The sequence below is a fragment of the Myotis nattereri genome (assembly GCF_964212035.1).
Source record: "Myotis nattereri genome assembly, chromosome: 10".
Taxonomy (NCBI): Eukaryota; Metazoa; Chordata; class Mammalia; order Chiroptera; family Vespertilionidae; genus Myotis; species Myotis nattereri.
The window spans coordinates 68,267,136-68,292,752 of NC_138085.1; the positions used below are offsets into that span (position 1 = coordinate 68,267,136).

General features: G+C 42.8%; 1 protein-coding gene across 2 annotated transcripts in view; it reads right to left on the reverse strand.

The window, feature by feature from the left end:
* LTBP1 (latent transforming growth factor beta binding protein 1) overlaps positions 1-25,617 on the reverse strand; it is a gene marked incomplete at its 5' end in the record, with an annotated part of 337,472 nt that overhangs the window by 12,274 nt on the left and 299,581 nt on the right. For both annotated transcript variants that reach the window (XM_081101363.1, XM_081101362.1), the window contains 5 exons: positions 13,701-13,871; positions 15,197-15,337; positions 15,990-16,118; positions 18,487-18,573; positions 19,338-19,514. In XM_081101363.1, the coding sequence (XP_080957489.1) occupies positions 13,701-13,871; positions 15,197-15,337; positions 15,990-16,118; positions 18,487-18,573; positions 19,338-19,514 (705 nt within the window). The remainder of the gene's footprint in view (positions 1-13,700; positions 13,872-15,196; positions 15,338-15,989; positions 16,119-18,486; positions 18,574-19,337; positions 19,515-25,617) is intronic.

Consider the following 25,617-nt stretch of genomic DNA (forward strand, 5'->3'; position numbering starts at 1 on the left):
ACCAAGTCCCTACTTAAACAACAGGAAGTAAATGAGGATTTTCAAAGACAGCATCCAAATGATTGATGCAGACTTCAGTGTTAGTAAAACTTAATGGTAGTTGTCATTGGGCAAAGGATTGCGTGGTAAATAAAGAGCAATGAAAGCACAGTTTCTGGATGTCTTTAGATATTGTTGTAAGGCTATTTGGAATTTCCTAATAGATGGAAGAAAATTTTAATTCAGTAAACAGAGAATAAAGCCTTCATCTCAGACATAAGGCTTACTTGTCGACAGCCTAGCAAATATAATCACGCGGTCGAACAGTGATAAAGTATGAACAATGGCACGCTTGAACACTAGATACACAGAACTCAAAGTACAGGGGGCAAACTGGTGTTCAACAATTCTTAGTGATGCCTGAATTGATCACAAATGTGTGGAGTTGAGAATAGGTTTCTCAACGATCTTCCAGGGGAACAACGATCACAAGACTTTCTAATGAGTCTCAGGCACGGCACCAGCTTCAGGATCTGGGCGCATGCATATTTCTAGCATATCTGAGCCTCTGAGCAAACCCCCAGCCACGACCAGAGCCCGTCCCAGCTTGGAGATGTTTGGTCTGGTTATCTCTAGGGCTGGTCAGGGCTGCAGGACAGCTTGGGGACACAGTGAATTGTGGCTGGTTGAGGAGACCGAGCCCGGGATAGCGGACACCTGAACTATTTGCACAACTTCCTATGACAACTCATGAGAACCTCATGGCTATCACTTCATCCAGCTTAACGTATATACACGAACACATATATCCCATCCCTAGAGTCTATTTTTTTTCTCCAAAAATTCTTCCCTTTACTTACGCCATCAACAATGAAGCAACTAGTCACCCAGGGCCTGGTGCAAACGAATAGCTTTGCTTAGCAGGCAGGGCTTGTACTCTGTGGGAGGCAAACACTACTTACGATACACCGCACAGTGTGTGCATCCGGGATCTAGCCAAATGAGAGTGTAAAACGAACAGGAAATGGAAATATTCACACCTCCAAGCCCTGCCCCACTGCTGTCCCCACCCCACCCCCCAAGCACGAATGCTAAGCTCTTGATCAAAGCTATGAAAGACACACATGGCATGGTGTTGGACACGTCACTAAGTGGTCTAAACAAGACCCAGGCCATTGATCACACTCATTTCCCCGGCCTGGCAGTTTCTTAGAACAGATGTTGCTTTGATTTTAATTTTAAATTGAAAGAAAAAAGTTTAAAAATTACCCCCCGGGAACCAGTGGGTCTGGGGCCCCTGCGGTTGGCGGCAATGGGAAGCACATTACTAGATCCTGGCAGGGAAGCTGCACTGCTGATGACAGACACATCTGCCGGGCTGGGCTGGACAGTCACATGTCACCATGCCACTCTGGCATGTGGGGAAACTGGGAGGTGAAGTCTGCGCGCTGCCTGAGGCTGATTGAATTCAGCTGCTTGTAGAAATAATGCAGAGGCTGCATTTCGCTCCCCACACAGCAGGGCTGAACCTCTAACACTGGAATTGCATCATTTTCCAACACAGGAGATGCAAGGACCGATTCTCATGCTTTAGAGAAATGGGTCTTATTTGGATCAAATTTCTAGACCAAGCATTTTTCTTACAGGTCCCCATATGTATTATTAATTGATGATGGTGTTCGGGAAATATATACACACACACAACCAGGAAATGGAGGAAGGAGACAGGGAGAACAAAATGAGTATTTACCCCAATGCATGCTGAGCCAGCAGTATAACAGGCATATTTTTTTTGGACTGAAATGAGCAAAATCTATAAAATTAGAAAAATGTTGACCATTTACAGAACATTCCATCCAGGACATCTGTTTGGGTGTCTGTCCACTTAGGCTCCTTCTCAGAGGATACATTCTTAGCCACAGTCACCGGTGAACAGGCAAGAATCCAGTTGCCGTGACACTAAACTTAGTGAGTTGTGAGAGAAAATTGGGCACATTGAAAAGAGAAAGGACCCAGAGTAAAAGTCTTGGGATCTAGTCTTGTTTCTCCATGTTCTAGTTCCTTGGATTGGAAACATTTTTGGTCTGTTGAACTGGATTATCGTCTTTTGACTTAGTGACATTCAGTGATGGACTGACTCACTCACTTGTGGAAACCGAGGCTGAGAATATTATGGGCAGCGTGCGATTTGGGAGAGAGAAGGGCTATTGTGACATGGGCAATAGCTTATCAGTAATAACTAAGTCAGCCAAGAAGAGCTGGGAAGGTTCCATCCGCCGTGGGGGTGACCATACAGCAAGCATGTCAAACTCACAGTGTGGCCCGCCAGCTACAAGTTTGACATGCTTGGTCTACAGAAAGGAGGCGAACCAAATGTAGAGGAGGAGGGAAGGTCGCTCAGAGAGTCACAAGTATATACCGTAGTCCTCCCTTATCTGGGGGCTGACTTTCCGTGGTTTCAGTTGCCCGTGGTCAACCATGGTCTGAAAATGTTAAAAGGAAAATTCTAGAAAGAAACAGTTCATAACTTTTAAAATGCACATGGTTCTGGGTAGTGTGATGAAATCTCGTGCCATCCCGCCCCATCCTGCCTGGGATGCGAATCATCTCTTTGTCCAGTGTATCCATACTACATGTGCTACCCGCCCTTTAGTTCCTTAATAGTAGCAGTCTTGCCCTAACCAGTGGTTGGCAAACTGCGGCTCAGCAACCACGGCTTGCGAGCCACATGCGGCTCTTTGGCCCCCTGAGTGTGGCTCTTCCACAAAATATCAACTTCTGCACATGGACCACGAAGTTTCAATCGCACTGTAGGTGCACGCCCGCACGTGGCATTTTGTGGAAGAGCCACACTCAAGGGGCCAAAGAGCCGCATGTAGCTTGCTAGCCACGGTTTGCCGACCACGGCCCTAACCGGTTTGGCTCAGTGGATACAGCCTCAACCTGTGGACTGAAAGGTCCCAGGTTCGATTCCGGTCAAGGGCATGTACCTTGGTTGCAGGCACATCCCTAGTAGAAGGTGTGCAGGAGGCAGCCGATCGATGTTTCTCTCTCATTGATGATTCTAACTCTCTATCCCTCTCCCTTCCTCTCTGTAAAAAATCAATAAAATATATTTTAAAAAAATAGTAGCAGTCTTGGTTATCAGATGGACTGTCGGGGCATTGCAGTGCTTGTATTCAAGTCACCCTTATTTTATCTAATAATGGACCCAAAGCACAAGAGCGGTGATACTGGCAATTTGGATGTGTTTAGAAGGAGCAATAAAGTGCTCCCTTTAAGTGAAAAGGTGAGTACTGCACAATAAGATATTTTAAGAGAGAGACCACAATAACTTTTATTACACTGTATATTGTTAATAATTGTTCTATTTTATTTGTTATTGTTGTTAATTTCTTACTGTGCCTAACTGACAAATTAAACCTTATTATAGGTATGTATGCAGAGGAAAAAACATAGAATATATAGGGTTCGGTACTATCTGTGCTTTTAGGCATCCACTGGGGGTCTAGGAATGTATCTTCCATGAATAAGGGGGGACTGCTGAACAACAAATAAAGCATTAGGGGAACCAAAGTACCAGGCAGACGCTGGCTAAAGAACAGTCGAAAAAAGAGCCTGAACCGGTTTGGCTCAGTGGATAGAGCGTCGGCCTGCAGACTGAAAGGTCCCAGGTTCGATTCCGGTAAAGGGCATGTACCTGGGTTGCGGGCACATCCCCAGTAGGAGATGTGCAGGAGGCAGCTGATCGATGTTTCTCTCTCATCGATGTTTTTAACTCTCTCTCTCCCTTCCTCTCTGTAAAAAATCAATAAAATATATTAAAAAAAAAAAAAAGAAAAAAGGAAGGTTAGCTAACCTGTACTGTGAAGCTTCCTTGTGCGAGGCGCTGTGCACTTGTGCACACATCTTTTCATTTAAATCTCAGAACAACTCTGTGAAAGAACTGTAATTTATCTCCTTTGTTTCCAATAAGAAAATTAGGTTTCTAGTGTAAAGTCCTAGTTTAGGTGAGGGATTTTAAAAAAAATATATTTTTACTGATTTCAGAGAGGAAGGGAGAGGAAGTAAGAGATAGAAACATCAATGATGAGAGAGAATCATTGATCAGCTGCCTCCTGCACACCCCCCACTGGGGATCGAGTCCAAAACCTGAGCAGACTGGGAATCAAACCTGTGACCTTCTGGTTCATAAGTTGATGCTCAACCATTGAGCCATGCCGACCGGGCGAGTGAGCGATTTGAACCTAAACTGGTCTTATGTGCAAAACCATGTTCTTTCTACTCCCCAGCTGCCCTTCCGAAACCCTAAGAAAATTATTATATACACTCCCCAGACCTTAAGCATCAGGTAAGTAGTTTTTCAGCAATAAGCATCTGTGACTACAATTCCAGGGAGAGGAGTACCATGAATGCTGATGAGCTCAGCCCCACCAGGGGCAGCTCTATCATTAGGATTTATGTTTATTGACTTTGTTTGATTTATTAGGTGAAAGAGATCAAATTGCTTAATGTTCAATTAAATTGTACTTGTTGAGAACAGGGAAGTAATGAAGTCTTGGCAAGGTTTACGTTCTGTGGGGCTCCTGTAAATGTGGAGGTTCTAAGGAAACACATGGGTCTCACACCAACCAAGTCCCCTCACCTAGCCTTCTTCACCCAACGCTGCCCCCTCCAAGTTCAGTCACTCCCAGAGTTTCCCACCAGGTTGCTGTTTATTTAGTCAGACTCTAACCCAGTGGTTCTCAACCTTCTGGCCCTTTAAATACAGTTCCTCATGTTGTGACCCAACCGTAAAATTATTTTCGTTGCTACTTCATAACTGTCATGTTGCTACTGTTATGAATCGTAATGTAAATATCTGATATGCAGGATGGTCTTAGGCGACCCCTGTGAAAGGGTCGTTCGACCGCCAAAGGGGTCGCGATCCACAGGTTGAGAACCGCTGCCTAACCAAAGAGACAGATTGTTGGGTCAGAATGCCAAAACGTGAAGGCTCGCTTTCCTTTCTAAAATCTGGGTTCAAAATTTGCACACTTGTCCTAGTATTAAGTTATGCCACACATGAAAACCTTATAATAATGATTGCTAACTTATAAATTTTCTCATTAAAATTACATGAAAAGGTTTCTCCATTTCTAAATATCCCGGGCTTTGGAAATACTCATTAAGTCGTACATTCAGGCAACCTCAGAGGAAACCAGGATTGAGGTAACCTCTAATAATTGATAAGAGACAAGACGGAACAATATTAAACAGCGTGGTAAATGACAAAAAAATAAATAAGCATGTACTATATTTAAGAAATACATTTTGTCTTCTCTCTCTCTCTCTCTCTCTCTCTCTCTCTCTCTATATATATATATATATATATATATATATATATATTTGCATTAACCAGGTAAGCATTTTTTAAAAACAGGAGCTAAGTATGTGCTTAAGAATATAGGGGAGCTTGTACAACATAGGGGGTGTATTATACGCCACTGAACTGTTCACTTAAAAGTGCTTCATTTTATGTTATGAATTTAATCTAAAAAAAAAAAAAAGTCAAGAGAAACAAAACATACATGGGAAAACCTTTATATATAGAAGCTAGACTAGTTTATCTCTAAGGTCCTTTCTAGTTTACATATTCTATGATTCTAAACAGAAAAATTTTGCTAATTGGCTGCAAAATCTTGGGAAGACAATTTGTCATGGAAACTTAAGGCTGTGATATGAGGTAACCACCACTAGATGATGCCATTGCCTTCAGGGGGTGCTTATCTGAATGCTTTCAGGTTGACTGACAATCATGGACTTTAATACACTGTAAGCATGGACAGTCTACCTTGTAAGAACAGTCTATCTATCTTCATTTTTCTGCTGAGGAAACTGAAGGCCAGAGAAATTTAATGATATTCCAAAGGTCCAGTTAGGATAAATTCTCAAAATATAAAACTTCCTTTTACTAATAACAATAAATTATTATTTTTTCCAAACCTCAGAGGTAAGGTAGGGGAAGGTGGGGGTAAGGGGGAGAGATCAACCACAGGATTTGTATGCATGCATATAAGCATAACCAATGGACACAGACACCAGGGGGTGAGGACATGAGTGGGGGGGAGGGGCGATGGGGGGGATAAGGACACATATGTAATACCTTAATCAACAAAAAAATGAGGGTAAAGATGTGTTGTAAGTATATTATTCTTTTTAAGTTTGGAAGAGAGAAAGCTAAATTAATATTTGTTCAAAACTTTTCATTAATATTCAGAGGTATAGATCTCAAGGTCCTGGAATAAAGATATACTGCTGAATCCATTACCATTATTTGAGGATTAAATCTAGATAATGAATATAATATTAAAGTAAACATAGTTGACATTCAGAAAGCCAAGAGACACATGAAAACATGCTCAAAGTCACTAATCACCCGAGAGATGCAAATCAAAACAACAATGAGGTACCACCTCACACCTGTCAGAATGGCTATCATCAACAAATCAACAAACGACAAGTGCTGGAGAGGATGTGGAGAAAAGGGAACACTCGTGCACGGCTGGTGGAAATGCAGACTGGTGCAGCTACTATGGAAGACAGTATGGCGTTTCCTCAAAAATTTAAAAATGGATCTGCCATTTGACCCAGTAATATTCTTAGGAATATATCCCAAGAAAACAGAAACACCAATCAGAAAGGATATATGCACCCATATGTTCATAGCAGCACAATTCACCATAGCTAAGATTTGGAAACAGCCTAAATGCCCATCAGCAGATGAGTGGATTAGAAAACTGTGGCACATCTACACAATGGAATACTACGCTGCTATAAAAAAGAAGGAATTCTTACCATTTGCAGCACCATGGATAGAACTGGAGAGCATTATGCTAAGTGAAATAAGCCAGCAGTGAAAGAACAATACCACATGATCTCACTCATTTATGGATAATAAAGAACATCATAACCTAATGAACAAAAAGATAGATACAGAGGCAGAGAAGCATCGAACACACTGTCAAATTACAGCGGGAAGGCTGGGGAGTGGTGGTGGGGGGGGGTAAGAGATCAATCGAAGGACTTATATGCATGCATATAAGCATAACAAAAGGACACAAGACACTGGAAAGGTGGGGTAAGGGCATGTGCTGGGGGGTAGGGGAGGCCGGGGGAAGGTCAATGGGGACAAAAAGGAGACATATGTACTACTATTTGTAATACTTTAAACAAGAAAATAAAATAAAAAATTTAAAAATAAAATAAAATGGGAATAAAAAAATAAAGTTAACATAGATGATATGATTATTCATAAATATGCCTTCCATTTGTTAGTAAGAAACAAGACAACACTGTGACGTAAAACTCAACGACTTTAAGATCCCTAGCTCTGTTTTATGATTTTTCTCATACATTGCTCTTTCCCGTAATCTAAACTGACTTTGTTACCTTCCCCTCTGGATCTACTCAGAATCAGGTACAGTCCCCTATGAGCGCCTCCTTCTGGCAGTGACTTCTTTGCTGTCTTCGTAGGTGCTTATGGATTAACGTGTGAATGGTATCTCCTAGGGTTGAGCAGCACACGACCAACACAACTGTTCATAGCAGCCCTGCTCGCACTGGGAAGGCAGCACGAAGGAGGCACTGGTGTGTCTACCTTCCCAGTGAGCTCATCTTTTGTAATTTGCTTCTTTCTTAAGATACTAGTTACTGATGCTGAACAAAACAATGACAGCCCCCTGCCCCCCCGCCCCCCCCCCCCCCGCCCGCAACTTCTGCTTCTTGCAGATTGTATCAACACAAAGGTAGCTTTGTGAAAATCAGTGATTTTCAACCGGTGTGTGGCAAGAATTTTTAAAACTTGCAGTACCTGACTATTTAGTCAGAGCCACTGACCTCTTTTCCCTTAGATTGTCAATTAAGAAAATTACAGCAGCCAACACAACAATAGCCATCGGGTGTGAATGAATCAAAATTATACCTATTTTTTTTGTCAGATTGCCAAAAAATATATTTTTTGGTGTGCTGCAAAATTGTAGTAATTAGGTTTTGTGTGCCATGAGATGAAAAAGATTGAAAATCGCTGTTCTAGATGCTTTTCTCCCAATTACAAGAGGCACAATCTGTCCGCTGCATGAAGGGGAAGTAGATAAACTTTCCCTCACTCCCCTGCAGGCTTGCCTGGTCTGGCCCTTGGATTACGTTTAAAAGGCAAGGGCAGCCAGCAGCTTTGTTCTAGTCATTGTTGTCTTATAAGATTAATTAAGAGAAGGTCAAAATAAATACAACAGTCTTTGAATTCAAAACCACAGACAGACTAGGGCTGTGAAACAATTATGTACAGTGATTTTCTCATAGTCCCACTGATCATAGAACATTCAACTATTCCTATCATTGAAGAGATAAAAAAAAATCGTAACAACAAAATTTGAAATATGTGAAAGCAAATTCCCACTAATGAGCAATTCACCTATGGAAAGATGACACTGAAAAGGCATTTCTAGGAAACTAAGTGCTTTATTCATAAACTCTGACTTCAAGGGAGGAAGTGTAAACGGCTAAGAGCTTTATTGTGGAGAATAATTAGGTCACTTGTTAATTAAAAATAATAGTGTTGCTTTTGGGATCAGATTATTCATTTTACATGGGATCAGATTATTCATTTTACTCAATTTCTCTATATTTGGCTCTCAATTAGAAAATTCTAATAGGACATCAATGTGATTATAATCATAATAACATTTATTCTCTCTTCAGAATATTGTATCCAACAGAGCGTGGCCACCAAATACTTTCTAAGCACGTCAATGCGGTATAGCTTTTAGGAAAATAAGCACTGAATGAAACTGACACCCCGAAGTCCAAGCTGTACACAGCCTACAATTTCAGAAGTGCCTGCTCACGGCACAAATGGAAATCCTTTCATCAGATGCCCCACATTTAACTGTTCTCTATTCATTGCTGAGACCACTGAGACAGTAGCTTCAACAAGTTCCCAAAGCAGAGAGTTCATGCTCAGGTTTGTAGTCAGTGAGGTCCGCTGGTCCTCCCAGCCGGGGGGAGGGGAGGGCAGGGGGAGTTGGGGGTGGTTCCCAATGCTCATTGGCTCAAGCCTACTCCAGAGGTTGGGGTGAGGAACTGTAACTTTTCCAGCAGCTTAGCAGGAAATGGAGTGTGTTCCCCCCTATCAGGGTTTGTTTTCTTCCTTTTTGATGTTATTTGCTCGAAGGCAAACCACGTTTCCTTGTCTTCTATGCTCTGAATCATTGACCATCACAGGATCCTACCCTACATGTGACTTCCCTGCCCATTGCTCGCTCCTCCTCTGACACACCTGCCGAAGACAAGGTGGTTGGAAAAACCCGCCTGGGTGCTCCGTTTCTAGTATTTTTCCTCCGATGCCCTGACCTCCTCTTTGTACCTGGCTCCCTGTCATTCATTCCTGCTCACTCATCGGCTTTCACAAGTCGGTATCTCCGTCCCACTTTTGGTCAAGAGCTCCTGCCCTGCCGCGCAGCCCTGTCCAATGCCGAGTCCCTCCCCGCGTCCCTGCCCTTCTCTCTCTGGCCACTTTACAAATGAAGGAACAAAATGTAATGCTGACCTAAAACGACAAAGCTCTATGTGCAAAATTCATTAGGAATTTTAGTTTTCAATGACCCTTTTATAGTAAGAAAAGCATTTCACCCCTTTTGGAGGGGGGAGTAAGGGGAAGTTTTCTAAATAAATAAACATCTTTTCAATAAGAAAATACAGAAATTGCTTAGTTGCCATCCTGTGTGGTATCCAATTCGATCGAGTTCCACGGATACCAAGAACCCAGTCCCTAAGGAACTGGACCACTTACCACTGAGAAAGGCTCTGTGTTAGGGGTCCTCAAACTACGGCCCACGGGCCACATACAAATACAAATATTGTATTTGTTCCCGTTTTTTTTTTTTTTTACTTCAAAATAAGATATGTGCAGTGTGCATAGGAATTTGTTCATAGTTTTTTTTTTTAAACTATAGTCCAGCCCTCCAACGGTCTGAGGGACAGTGAACTGGCTCCCTGTTTAAAAAGTTTGAGGACCCCTGCCGAGTCTGTATACAGAGCACACATTCTGTGTGCAGGCAGGGCACCCACTCAACGCAGGCGGCCTTTTATATCTGTCCAGTTTGCTCTTTTTAATTCTCCACTATAGTTTATAGCTACACTTTCTTCAATCATATTATTCAGGATCTAGGATCCAAATGACCAATGCTTTCATGCTCAGAGAGTATTAACTGCCATATCCTCACAAAAGAGTTCCCAGCTCTGGCTGCGGAAAACCAAAGTGACGTGTCCAGTGCAATCGACAGAAGCAGAGCCAAGGCGGACGAGAGCCCTGGCCTGCCTCTTAGACCCGAGGCGGCCACCACGCACTGTGCCTCGCGTGCGCGCTGTTCCAATGTTATTATTAACATTTTTTGGAAACGCATTTCTTGGAAAAGCCTTTAAACCGTGACTGCTGAAAGGCCTGTTGCAGCCCCTGCCCAGTTACAATATTTTTTCAAAGTTTAGTCCATGAGTCAAATCCCTGTCTTCCGTCACACCTCCGAGGGGGTTATGAAACCGCTGATGCTGAGATCTTTGGGAACATGGAAGCGCCATGCGGCCATGCATGCACGTGGAAGGACTCACGAGCTCCATCGCTCAGACTCCAAGTTCTGTCACTTTTATGGGAACTCATGAAAAAATTGGGGGGAGATTAGCTGTTAGGAAGTGTCCAAAATTTTTTTTGTCATAGCTAACAATACATAAATAAAGGCATCGCTTCCATATTTAAATGTGACAATAGGAATTGTATGGCATGTTATTTCACAGAATTAAATTGTAAATTTCATGTAAGTACAAACAGTACATTTGTTTCAAAATGTGTTGCCTAGTACATATCAGTAAATAATGAAATGAAGGAAGAACTATGTAAATAATTTAAAACTGAAAACAGATAAATGATCATTTAGATTGCATTTCAGTCATGGTTCTTACTCTTAACTGCACCTTGCATGTAATGGTTTAATAAACATGTTGTTCTTTGCCTTGTTTAAAAACTAGAATTAGACATAATTCTGTATTACAGTCTGTAGATTTGTCTCCTTTAAAAAAAAATGGCTATATTTCCACTATATGGAAACACCAAAAATTATCAACTAATTTCAAATTTTTCTTATGCTGTAATGGTTATATTTTTATTCCTAGCAGCCAAGTACAAGACCAATCTGTATTCCCAGAACTAGAGGGGTTTTTTAGTCAAATGTATCTATACTAGTAGGTCTTCAAACTGCTCTCTCGGCAAAAGAAAGGACCCACGCCTCTGCATCCTGATCAACACTGGTGTTTTACAAGTCTTCAAACATGTGCAATTTCTTCTGTGGCACTTCAGTTTCCTTGGAGATTTTTTTAAAACCATTCTCACCTTTCTATGCCTGACTTCCATCAAGAATACTTAAGGTTAAAACACCTGTGATGCAGTACATTAAACTACCATAGGTGGCACTCTGCCAGCTTCCTAAGTGTCCCATAGAGAAAATTTAACTTCAAAGTTTGCGATCAAGACTTTCTCAGGTGATTATGTTCCATTTACTTACACTAAATCTAATTATTTTAATAATTTACTTAAAATAAGTAATTATTTTAACAAGAACCACAGACACTGGGATCTCTGGGTACTTTAGATTCGTGTTTAAATGTGTCAAATTTTCTTTCATTTATAGGCCAATAGGGCTTTATTTCCATGAGATAATGGCACCCTACATATCTTGCAGAAAATTTTCATTTTATACTTTCAAGAGTATCAATAAAAACTTTAAAAACTCATTTTAGATAATTATTGACTTGCCCTGGCTGGGTGGCTTGGTTGGAGCATTGCCCCATACACCAAAAGGTTGCAGGTTCAATTCCCAGTCAGAGCACATACCCAAGTGGCCGGTTTGATCCCTGGTTGGGGTGTGTATGAGGGGCAACTGATCAATGTTTCTCTTACATCAATGTTTCTCTCAATCTCTCTCTCCCTTCCTCTCTCTTTAAAAATCAATAAAAACATTTCTTTGGATGAGGATTAAAAAAAAGTAATTATTGACTTGCTTTAATCTATTAATCCATCAAATATATATTATCTATTAAGCCCACTAGTGTGCTAAACTCTGACGCAGAGTTGATGAGGCACCACCTCTAATTTTGCCTAGCTCTAGAGATGTAGTTTTTCTCTTCTCTAAGCATACAATGCATGAGAAAAAAATTAAATCTCAGCTTTAATTTTTCACTCGGCTACTTCTATATTCCAAGGGATACCATTTATCTAAGATGTGCTTTGAGACTTCGGGGTAAAAGGCTGGAGTAGCACCGAAGTGGAGAAGATGCGTGGATGTTGGGCCAGGCTGCCTGGACTGGAATCTGCCACTGGCTGGTATGGACCATGTACCTCAGTTCCTCTTCTGGAGAAGGCAATTATGCCCCTGCCTCAGAGGACCACTTGGAAAATTAAACATCTTAAAACCTGGAAAGCATCTTGAACAGCACCTGGCACTGTGCCTCATACATGCCAGCTGTCAACATTTTTTACTATGGAGGAGACCCAGAAAAACCAACCGACAGAAAACCCCATAAACTCCACCAAAGCCTTCAAAGCTCTGACATTCCTATGATTTTCTTCTAGCACGTCACTGAAAATTCCCAGAAAGACCAAGCAATAACCAGGCCCTCTCGTGTTTGATATGGATACAAGGGTTTGTTCTTCCTGACTTATTTTTCCCCCAAACAGCTTTTTTCTCCCAGAGGCCGGGGGTGTGAGATCATGATAAAGGGCTCAAATGGGAGGGCCCTCCCACAGCAGTTCAGCCCCTCCCCCCAGACGTCGCAGATGCCCTGCCGTCAGTTCACGACCACGTCAACAAACTGGCCACTGCTGCACCTGCAATACCACCCACCCTCCGTGGTCTGGAACCTTCTCCTAATGCCAGGTCTGGCCTCCAAGACGTTCGCTGAGGACTGAAATAAAATCCTAAGCAGCCCAGAAATGTACCAACTGATCCATGAAATTCTCACGTCAAGCCACCCTGACACAATCCATCCCCCTGCACTCACTTCCCCTGCAGGTGGTCTCAATCCGCAAGAGGCCACCTACTTTCAGAGGACACTATTTCGGGAGCCACTCCACCGCCTCCAACTCCCAGCATTCTCAGATGTAGCTGCTGCCTTAGCAAGAATTAGAGCCCGTGACCTATTGGACCAGAAGTGTGCAAGCCTGCTCCAAGCCAAAGCGTCACTGTACGCTGCACTTGATGCTCAAAGCCGATGACAAGGGCTGCAATTCACCCCTCCACCCCTCCACCCCTTCACCCTCCCAGCACTGTCTCCATCAGTAACGATCATTCCCCAAAGCAGCGCTGGGCTCCTAAGGAAAGTGGAAGGTCCTGTGCCTGCCAGGCTGGGATTCAGCCAGGGCTCACAGCAACACACAGACAAGGTGCCCCTTTCTTAACGATCAGGATATGCGGGAGCAGCATAGTTAAACGGCTCAGTGACAGAAATGATGAGCAAAGCAGTTTTAAAACACACGTTCTTTGCTCCCTCTTTCCGAAAAAGTAGTAACGGCACTCTCATTGCTTTTAATAAAATCAAGTCGGATGAAGTCAGATGTCTCGAACCTTGCGAGCCTGGGCTGAGCACCAGCAGCAGCCGCCCCCCCTGGCAGAAAGGACACCGAGATAAGGGCTCACCTGAGTCCTTCATGGGGCAGAGGGCACACTGCATACCCCAGGCCTCGCCGTACAGGCAGCAGCACTCCGTGTAAGTCGTCTGCTTGCCAACGAGGGGCCGGCTGCACACGTAGTCGTCGCTCAGATGCTCCCAGCACAGGTCTTGGTAGACATCCGTTTCTTCAATTTGTTCTGAAAGGGAAGGCGTGGGTCCGTGACAATCACACCACGGCTCCAGGTTCACACACATGGAGGTGGAAGCCGGCGAGGCTCAAAGTTCCCATGCCCGTTGCTTAGAGTGACTTCCAAATAAAACTCTGAAGCCAGCCTGTTCTCTCCATGGATCAGGCCTCTGTCGTCTCCACCTGCGTGTCATCCCATCAGCTGAATGCAACCTGCCCCTCCTGTTCCAATGATGTCCTTCCCAGTATAGCGTCCATCGTTACATGAAACCCCCCACTATCTTGCCTGTACTTCCTATCCCCGATGGTCTTCTCTTTCCTTCCATCTTTGCTTTGTCATGTTTACTTCTCTGTCCAATTTATTATGTACTTCTCTCTACATAATATTTTTTAGATTCAAGTTTTCTCACCCATTTCATCTGCCAAAGCCTTGGACTAGTGACACTTCATCCCAGAATCCTCCACCCTAACCTTTAGACCAGTGGTTCTCAACCTTCCTGATGCCGCGACCCTTTAATACAGTTCCTCATGTTGTGGTGACCCCCAACCATAAAATTATTTTCGTTGCTACTTCATAACTGTAATTTTGCTACTGTTTTGAATCGTAATGTAAATATCTGATATGCAGGATATATTTTCATTGTTACAAATTGAACATAATTAAAGCATAGTGATTAATCACAAAAACAATATGTAATTATATATGTGTTTTTCGATGGTCTTAGGCGACCCCTGTGAAAGGGTCTTTTGACCCCCAAAGGGGTCACGACCCACAGGTTGAGAACCGCTGCTTTAGACCTTTCAATTGATTTTATCCAGAGCAATCTCCTGTCGTGATGAGGGACTGACCCATCACACCTGATGTGGTGATGGACTGATCAATCACACAGTTATCAGTGGCACATGAGCTCATCAGGGAGGAACAGGGATTCCTATCCATGGACACACGGGCTCTCCGCCTCCTTGTTGAACTCCACCCTCTGTTCTGCCCAGCTTCCCCTATGTCCTCCAGTGCAAACTGGGAAACGAACTTATCTCTCCCTGAACTTACATCTTCTTCAGCCCCCTTTGAAGGTTAAGTGTGATCAACCCTCAGGCATGAACAGCTCTGCATGTGCTCAGCCACTCCAATACTGTTGTCTGTTGTATGTTCAGGGTATTAAGTCTCCTACGTACAGATGATATGCATTTTACGATTCCTCTCAGCATTTCATTTGAATTATTTCAAAAATACCCACAGAATCCATTTTTCTCTCTTCTAATAGCTTACATTTTAGTCAGAAAACCTTATGACATTTGTTCGGACACAGACTTGCATCCCTCATCCAAACGTACCGTGTGATTCAGATGGTCGTACACATCTCTTTTCTGAAGCATCCAGGACCATTGGATGTGTACAGAAGCAGTTATAAGAGCCTTCTGTGTTAATGCACTGGCCATCGATGCAACTGTTGGGGTCTTGACACTCATCCATATCTGAAAGGAAAAAAAAATTGTTAAAGAAAAACCAGTGATCAGTTGTGTTTCATACACTTACCCAAACTGAGTCCAGATTCCAGGGGCTGCCACAATTTCATTCACTACGCATCACTATCCAAGTGAGTCTGACTATAAAACTGTGAAATTGTGTTGACTGGGGAAATAATGCTGCCCTGCTGCTGATGACATTACACAAGGAAAGGAAACATTTAGGAGCAGAAAATGCTTAGACATTTAAGGTAAAATGCCTCTTTAGGATAGTGCACAATTATTTCCTTTTGCTGTGTTTTCCGGCCTAGTGTACATGGTTTTCTGCTTAAGCATCAAAGTCAGGGTCAGCATTTTAAAATGGGATGAGTGATGAAGCAGGAGGGTCCCCAAACCAAAAGAACACTCCACTCAAACCAGTGACCTGAATTATAATTCCACACTGAATATTAACTCTTCGTTTGGTATCTAGTCCAACAGCAGCATATAGAAGCTTTTTATTTTCTTAAACCTTGCTCACGAAAAAGATCCATAAAACATGTACACATCTTCGCAACACACGATTTGGATGCAAAGAAATTGGTTTTGTACGCCCCAGCATGACTTATTTTTTTTTCCATCTGTATATGTTCACAGCACCCTCTATTCTCTTAAAACTCACCAAAGCACTGCAATTTGACAGGATCGTAGTATGTCCCTTGCTTACAGTAGCATTCATACCCAGGCTGAGTGTTCAAGCAGAAGCCATTTTTGCAGATTTCTTGTCCAAAAAGCAGGCATTCGTCCGCATCTATTGGGGGGGGGGGGCAGGGGTGAGAAATGAAGCAACAAACAGAGGAGTTGCCTCTGGTCTTTCAGTCAAGAAGAAGCATTTAATCCTGAGCTTCACGCTAGATATTTTTACATTTATATGCCACGGGTTCTTAAAGACACAGCAACACAAAATTCTTGAAGTTGGGGCTAATTCACAGAGGGGGAAACATAATCAGGGTTGTCTGTGATATTTAAAGAACAAGGTCTGAAATATCAATAGGGAAGGTCTAACTGTGAAGATGGTTTCTGGGCTGCTCCCGTGTATTTGATGGAACAGTCTATGAAATTCTACAGTGGCACCAGCAATATTCTCTAAAGGACATGCCTTTGAAGACATGTGCCTTCCTATAAATACATATTGTGGCCCCTTAATTAGCTGAGATGATGAAAACTCCTGAAAAGAGTTTGATGGAATTTTATAAAAGTCTTCTTTCTTGGGGATGATAAGCTAATAAAGGCACAAGCTGCTAAGGGTGTTGGCAGACCCATTCCCCCACAGAATTTAGAGTGCTCGGGATACTCAGTGGTAAATTAGAGATAATAGAAACATCTATTTGATAGGACTGGAAGGATTAAGTGACAGAGAATCCACATGGAGAATTCAGTATACTAGTACTCGCAAAAAGTGTTACTTATTACTTCTATTATTATTATTATTATTATTATTACCATCAGTTCTTACACTTTAGAGCTATTATTATTACCATCAGTTCTTACACTTTAGAGCTAATATCCCCTAGTCCTCATTTTAAAAAGTGGAGATTCCAGCCCTGGATAGTGTGGCTCAGTGGTAGAGCACTGGTCCATACATCAAGGGGTCTCAGGTTCGATTCCCGGTCAAGGGCATGCACCTGGGTTGCAGGTTCTATCCCTGACCTGACCCGGTCAGGGCAAGTGTTGGAGGCAACCAGTGGATGTGCCTCTCTCACATGCATGTTTCTCTCTCTTTCTTTTTCTCTCCATCTCCATCCCTCCCTTTCTTCCACACTCTCTAAAAAAGAACAACAAAAAACTGGAGATGAATTGGTCCAAGTTAAACAGCTGGAAAATGGCAAAACCAAGTCCAAAATATATGGCTGTTTAGATCTGAACCTAATATTCTTCCAATCATTTCCAGTGCTGCTAAAGATAGGGAGAGGAGGAATTTATTTTTCTATAAAAGAGGGGATGACTTTGTGGTGAACTCAGGGCTTCATCTCACAATATAAAGTGAGATTTAACTACATCCGGGCAAAAACATATAATATTTGTGACCTTGAAAAACCATTAAACACATATCACCAACTGAGTCTTGTTATTTAATTGGACTAAATCATAGATGTATTTAAAAAACACATATGGAATTTCTTACCCAGCTACTGAATTATACCAAATTATTAAAACACGATTTTTCCAAAAAGATGAATAAAAAATGTTTTCCATCCATGTAGCAGTTTTCAATATTAAATTTTACAGAAAAAAAGTCACTTTGTCTATAAAAGGACTTAATATCTCTATCATGGAAATGTCAAAAGTGAGTGGTTAATGAGGAAGTACTCATACATGTGGTTTAAATTTCACCCAAATAAAAAGGCTGCACATTTAATTTAGAATTATAGATTAATAGCACTGAATATATAAAACACATCTACTTTTGCTTTCTTCTTTTCCATTCCTTATTACGAATCTGTGGCCATAAGTAAAAGGTCCTAACAATAGTAGGATGAGTTCTAAAAAAGCAAGAATGCTAGCTTTACTGATGATCATTAAAGACCAACGTGATGACAAATTTATAGTCTTAACACGAGGTTTCTAATATGCTTCTGGAATAAAAGAATAAATTTATTAAGTACAGAATTCTGCATTAGGCACACCTTGACATATATTATCTCATTTAGTCCTCATGATACTTTTTTTAAAATATATTTTTTATTGATTTCAGAGAGGAAGCGAGAGGGAGAGAGATAGAAACATCAATGATGAGAGAGAATCATTGATCGGCTGCCTCCTGCATGCCCCCACCCGGAAACCGAGCCTGAAACCCAGGCATGTGCTCTGACCAGGAATCAAACCATGACCTCCTGGTTCAGAGGCTGACACTCAACCACTGAGACACACCAGTTGGGCAACAACTTTTGAGATATCATTCCTGTCCCAGAGCTGGGAACTCAGAAGGTTAAGGGCCTGAAGTTCTAACTCCCAGGCCACGCACGGCCCTGCCCAGACTCCACAGGGGTTCCTTCTAGTGGCCGGATAATCAGTTTCCCTGGCTCAAAAGAACTCTAATTCTGTCTAACCCAGCCATGCTTTTATTTGAGTGTCCGATATGCACACACATTGTATATTCAGTTCTGCTCGATTCTGACCTTTATAGTCCTTGTCACCAGCTTCATAAGAGGATTCTCCAGTGGGGACAAAACCTTTCCCTCTAGGACACATTTCAGTGAATTCGGCTGATTTCAGGAGAGACAAAGAAAAAAGTTGAAAGAGAAAAACATCAACATCTTCCATAAATTTGTATTTTATCTTATTATGATTTTTTTATTGTTGACAATATTACAGCTATCCCCCACTTTCCGACCTTTTAGCCCCCTCCCCCAACCCCCATCCTACCCCAGGACTCAGTAACTTTAAAGCAAACTTTGGCATCTACTTCAGACAAGTAAATTCAGTACAATCTCAAAAATTATGCATTAGGTGCAAATAAAACCAATGACTTCAGAGGCTTACCTATAATTATTTTTATAAAACCTTCCTAGCTCGCCCATATTTTACCTACTCATGTTGTTGCTCGGGGTTATGACTTACTTCTCCATCACTGTGGTCTCTAGTATTTTAACGTTTTAACAGGAATCCATCAAGCGAAATCTTAGCTTAAACATGCAATCGCTAGGTATGGGTCATGCTATGTCGTTGTTCTATATAAAAAAAGATTGGTTTCCATTTTAAAAAATGGGGTAACATGGAATTCTTTTCCTGCCAAATACAATACTGAACCTCCCTGTAACCGTAAATTCGATGATGGAAAGAACTTTAGGAATGTAATACTGAGGTGATTTTTCCAGCTCTGAATGGAACGCACTCTAAGGTAGCCTCACTTGAATTCCAGTCGGGCAGCGCCCAGTGAATGCCAGCGTCTCATTCAAACCAGAATGAGAACACCCCGCTACCACATGACCAAACGCAAGGGCGACACCTCCTCTTAGCCAATGCTTACCAGTCCCCAAGACCGGGCAGGGGAAGATCTCACAGTTGTCGCCCCACCCGGCCCCGGAGGTGCAGCAGCACTCTTGCTTGGTGACGTTGGGGGCCAGCACATTGTCGCAGAGACTGGCGTCGTTGAGATTGTAGTAGCATTCTTTCTTCTCTTCCCTGCTTCGCTCTACTTCCACGTCTAAATAGAGGGCGCAAAGGAAAAGGAGGGCTGACGGGACACATCGGATCTATCGCTCTCACAACAGCGCCGAAGCCACGGTGACAGCAAAGGCCGGATGGGATAATAACAGTGTTTAATGGACAGAAAGCCGCGTCCCACTTTTAGGTCAGATTCTCCCACAGCAAGACACACATGCACTTGAATCCCAAATTTTGGTGGATTTCTAACCCCCACCCCCCCACCCCACCAAGAGTGCAAATCTGTCAAAACCATTTCCTTTTACATTAACCAATGACTCTATTCTTGCACATTTGGCTGTGAGTGAAGTTTCCATACTTGCTTTCTTGCCAAACACAGGCCCATTCCTTACTGAACTATGACACCTACTTAAATCAGTGAAAGTTTCCCCCAACACTTGACGGGAGATGTAGGGCCACACATAATATTTAACCCATAGTTATTTGAATCAACCATGCCCCCGATCTTTTCTGAAGAGAACAAAGCAGAAGATGGCAACTAGAAAAAAAAAAACAAAAAACTGCAGAAACCTAGAATCTATAAAATAACCTTTCATGACTGAAAATCTACTCAAATTGCTGCAAATATAAGGCTTTGAATGAAATAGTGAATGTCAGATAAGCCTCAAGGTAAATTTCAAGGCTGGGTCTACCAGCCGTGGGCAAACTACGGCCCGTGGGTCGGATCGGCTGTTCTATCTGGCCCGCGGAGCCGAAATAGCGGAGGGTTCTCTTGCTCCCTCCCCCCCTTTCCCGCCCCCCCCCCCCCTTCACCAGCAGCAGTGTTAACGTGGCAACGTCGGGAAACACGGCCGCAGCTCCTTCTTCTGAGTCCAGTTTAAGAACCCACTGTGGCCCTTGAGTCAAAAAGTTTGCCCACCCCTGGCTCTAGTCCCTCCCTGGTCCAGTGTGTCCTAGAGGAAAACGCATTCTAACAGACTCAGCTTAACCCTCTGTGATAAAGACAAAGTGATGTGATAGGACACACACGATGAGAACATAACCCGCCTGTTTTTAGATAATACCAGACATGATTTCATCCCATCGGATTTGAAGTCTATGAACAAGTTTGTGCTCTTAAGAAATGATCAATATTTTGTGACTGGACTTGGCAAGTAATCTAATCTTTTCCCTACCAAATGCCATGAAGTTCAAATTACTGTCTATGGTCCAATTAAAATTTGTTCCACTTTTATTTTATAATATATCAGATAAGAAATTGACTAACACCATCACAACTACTTAGGTAATTCTAATGATTTTTTTTTTTTTTCATGAGAATGCTGCTGTTTCCAGATTCTTGGACCCAAACTGTAGGGACAAAGGGAAAACATTTGCCAGGGAGGATAAGACTTCTTTTTTTAATAAATATATATTTTTATTTATATCAGAGAGGAAGGGAGAGGGAGAGAGAGATAGAAACATCAATGATGAGAGAGAATCACTAATTGGCTGCCTCCTGCGCGCCCCCTACTGGGGGTTGAGCCTGCAACCTGGGCATGTGCCCTGACCAGGAATTGAACCGTGACCTCCTGGTTCATAGGCAGATGCTCAACCACTGAGCCACACCAGCTGGGCAAGGAGGATAAGATTTTAATGTCAACATTTACCCTTTTTTTTAAGTTATTAGATAATTATATTAGGGAAATGTAAGGAATTATTTTCACAATAGCTTCATGTATATTTCTTTTGGCAGCATCAGGCTGACCCTGGAACTTGATTAATATACCAAATAGCAAAGGTGTTTTTAAAACATAAGTTAATAAAATTCTCAGAAAAGATGCTGCCCTTTTCTTTCCTCTTCTGGCATTAAAAACAAGCAAAGCAGCAAACAAGCCATGACCATACCCATTGCCCTCCCACACAGAGCATCCACGGGGATGGAAAAGATCCCTCGCACGCTTCAGTCTGGCTCATTCTCCAATCGTTCTGTCTTTGACAGATTTCAGCTTGGACTCTAAGTTAGTGTTAATAGCTGATGACAAATTCAAACGTAGACTAAGTGTCCAGGAAAAAAGCTGAAATGCTGATTCCTCAGAAGCAGCCTGTGAAGTGGTTTTGAATCATTTCCTCCTGTGTGAAGTTGGATCAAACCTGCCACATCCCTCATCTCATCTAGCTTTCCACGTGCGCAGAGGACAGCAATGAGCCTGGCCCGCGCCAATGCACGGGCCACCGCCAATTCACTCTCCTCAGGAGGGCCGAGCTCTCACACACGGAGTCGCTGGGGACAACTAAGGGTAGGTATTTTAAATGATTATTAAATCAATCCTGAACTCTGGGGAACATTTCATAAGCTTTCCCCCAACACCTGTGAATAAACTGACACCCTATTACTATTAACAACTCAGCTCAATTATTTTATACAGTTGGCCAAAAAATGCAGCTAGCTATTAATGAATGTATTTAGAAGTAGCAATCAAGTCAGCAACACAAGTAGTTTTGCCAGTCAAGTTTACAGTTTGTGCTAAAAGAGGGCTCAAGGACTGTTTTTTCCCACTCGTGTACAAAGTTGTAGGTATGTCATGGTGTTTATTACAAAACTAGAGGCCCGGTGCATGAATTCGTGCGTGGGTGGGGTCTCTTGGCATGGCCGGTGATGGGGCCGTCTCGCCCAGTGCAGGGGGAGGGACCGCGGGAGGTTGGCTGGCCACAGGAGGTTGGTTGTGGGAGCGCACTGACCACCAGGGGGCAGCTCCTGTGTTGGGTGTCTGCCCCCTAGTGGTCAGTGCGCATCACAGCAACCGGTGGACCGGTCGTTTGGTCAACCAGTAGTAAAAGTCGCTTAGGCTTTTATATATATAGATGAAATACTATGCAGTTGACAGTGGAGACTGCTAGATTCAGAGATGATCAGAAACCACAGGCTTCTGAGTCAAAGCAGGTCAATAATTTTATCTATAGTAAACACTGCTTTCTACAATATTCGTTAGACCCACAGCATAGGAATGAAGAAATCAAATGATCTTTGCTCTTCTTCCTTTCTTGTTGGACGGAAATTCACAGGTTAGTGCATGGGGAAACAATCAATAATATCACTGTATTATTCTGGTTTTATACTGGTTGTTTCAAGTTTTGCTCTGATTTTTCTTTCCAAGCAGTCTGGAAGCTCGATGTTTACACAGCTGAACTCGAGGGCTGGTCAGGCCCTCATCTGTGTTTGGAAAGCGGAGCAAATTCTTTTTCAAAAACTGGTCCACAAAGGTCGTTCTGTGAAAAACTACAATTCCCCTATCTTCCTAACCTTTACATAATGACCTTCCTAGAGCATTTTTCCACTGTGGGGGACCACTGATCAGTAAATAAAGAGAGTTTAGAAATGTTTCTATTGGAAAATGATTTTAAAAGATCAATGGTTATAGGAAGTGCCAAGCATTAAAAGGATTTTTTTTTCTTAAATACATGATGAATAAAATTAGCCATATTACATATCTCATGCCACGGACTTCTACAAAATATATTACGTCTCCAGTCTTTTCAGACCTGATTTCTCAATTTGTATCTAGAAGTTGGCTTCACATCTGTGTATGAACAATCATTTGTGTATGTTGATCCTGGGGGTATGACTGGCGATAAGAAGCTGAGCTTTTGGAACTTTTCCACGCGTGCTTTTTGGGGAAGAAACTTTTACAGGGTAACTCCATGAGACAGATGGTGCAGGGTAGAGCGCCCTCACCTTCCAAAAGAAAAACTGAACGTGGGTCCAACGTCCCAGTGCTTCGTGTTTCTTTAGACTTTTTCTGAGAAGCCCAGCTTCTTAGCTTCTCAACTGGCATGAGTTTGGTTTGGTTTGTCTTTTTTCGCTCTGAGACAAAGAGGGAGGGGGCAGCAGACAATTCGTGCAGGTGTGGAGTTCAGCTGCAATGCCACAGGGCATGGGCGGGTACCCTAGCTCCGAGTAGGAAGGAATGGGTTGCAGCTGTAGGTGCTGCTTATGGAGCTCCTGGAAGCTTCTGGAAGCTCCTCTGGGTTCATCAGACAGAAGAGGGTGTGGTCATTCACTTACAGGATTGTTTCCTTCTTCAGTCTTTCCCCCAGGATATCTAATCTTAGCTTTGCTGTTGGGGTGAGGAAATTGGGAACTTTTTTTGGTGAAAGTGGATTCGAGCATCTAAATGGGCCCATCTTTGCTTTCACGTTCCATTTGCAATGTGTTCTGAAGGCCTCCCTGAGCTGGTCCTCTCAGAGCCACTGGGGCAGGCATGATCATGACAATGACCAAAGAGCAACCTCAGAAATAAATATGTGAGAGTACACCATGTCCCCGGATAAGAGCACCTGCCTGCCATAGTCCTGAAAAAGACATCAGTTCATGCAACTCTGCGATGGGGTAATGGTGTTCTGTAAGCTCCTTTCAACAGACTTAGGAAGCTTTCTTCTCTTCTTTATTTTTTAAATCACCACAGGCACTGATGTTTTCTATCAACTCGTGTTTTTATGAGAAAAGGAATTCTAGAGTAATATTCCAAGGAGGAGTAAAAGAGAACTTGGCAATGCATGCCTTCCTTTATTCTCCCCCTAGTTTTCTTGGAAAATGAAACGTGTGTGTGTGTGTGTGTGTGTGTGTGTGTGTGAGAGAGAGAGAGAGAGAGAGAGAGACAGAGAGAGAGAGAGAGAGAGAGAGAGAGAGAGACAGAGAGAGAAGTGGAATTCAGGAGAAGCCATGGGTGAGTTCCAGAAAACAAGCATAGCCAATAGGAACGGACTGGATATGAAGGGATGCAAAGAAAAAGGAAGTCTGTAGAAAGGTGGTAACTTCAGCTGGTAAAAGATATGAAAAAAGTCAAAATAAAGGTTAGAGAGCAAAGCACAAGAGAAAAAAATACTTTGTGAAAAGATTTCTCCACACAGTTCCCATTTTTAAAGAGGTCAGTTGGGTAGGGAATCAGCCCACGACAGTGCTGGGAGAATAAGACCTGGGAACCTAAGCCACACTGTGGAAGGATGGGCTGAGTAAGGTAATCATGGAAGGCTCCCTGGAGGAGTTGATGGTCAAGCCAAGTTCTTGAAAAATACATTTTTAAAAAATTGGCCAGCAAATAAGGTTGATAGGGGTGAGGAGGAGTCAAAATACAACTGCACCCTGTGCGGGTAGACCAGGGTGAGGGGTGCCCAGTTTGCAGAAGGAGTAACACTGTGAGTGTGAGAACCTGGGGGTGGGGCAGGAATGCATTAACAGGTGAACAGGTGATGGCTGTGTTTCTGACTTAGGTGCTGGGGTAGAAGACAGTGGCAGTTTCTCCTGAGGCCTCAGGACCTCACATTCCAAAGGCCTCACCATAAATACTTGCTAGATGCAGTGAAGGATGTTTCGTTGTTGTTTTTTTCTGGTGAAGGGGTCAGAAGAGAAAGGGAGAAGTAAGCCTAACATAGGAATGCACTGGGGAGAAGAGAAAGTCTGTGATTATGGAGATGCTACTAAAAACTGGATATGTGAGGGTAAGACAAGTGGGCAGGTGTGGGTGAAAGAGAGTCCTGAGAGCCGAATAAAGCACCGTGGAGAAAGAAAATGGGGGAGACACATCGTCGTGGGTGGGAACAGGAAGCACCTGTGGAGATGGAGAAATGAGCAGACGTCACAGCAACACAAGTCCTGTGTTATGGACATGTGCGCATCGCAAGGGCCGGTACAGAGGATCGTGAGCACTAAGCCACGCTGGAAGAGACATGTGCAATGTTTGGAAACATCTAGAAATGTACAAACCAGCCCAGCTAGTGTTGCTCAGTGGTTGAGTGTCGACCTATAAACCAGGAGATCACAGTTGGATTCCCGGTCAGGGCACATGCCAGGGTTGTAAGGCTCATCAATCCCCAGTGGGGGGCATGTAGGAGGCAGCCGATCAATGATGCTCTTTCATCAATGATGTTTCTCTCTCTCTCCCTCTCCCTTCCTCTCTGAAATCAACAAAAATATATTTTAAAAAATAATAAAAATATATATTTTAAAAAAATAAAAAATAAATAAAAAAATGTATGTTTTTTATTGATTTCAGAGAGGAAGGGAGAGGGAGAGATAGAAATATTAATGATGAGAGAGAATCATTGCCCGACTGTCTCCTGCACACCCCACACTGGGGATTGAGCCTGCAACCCGGGCATATGCC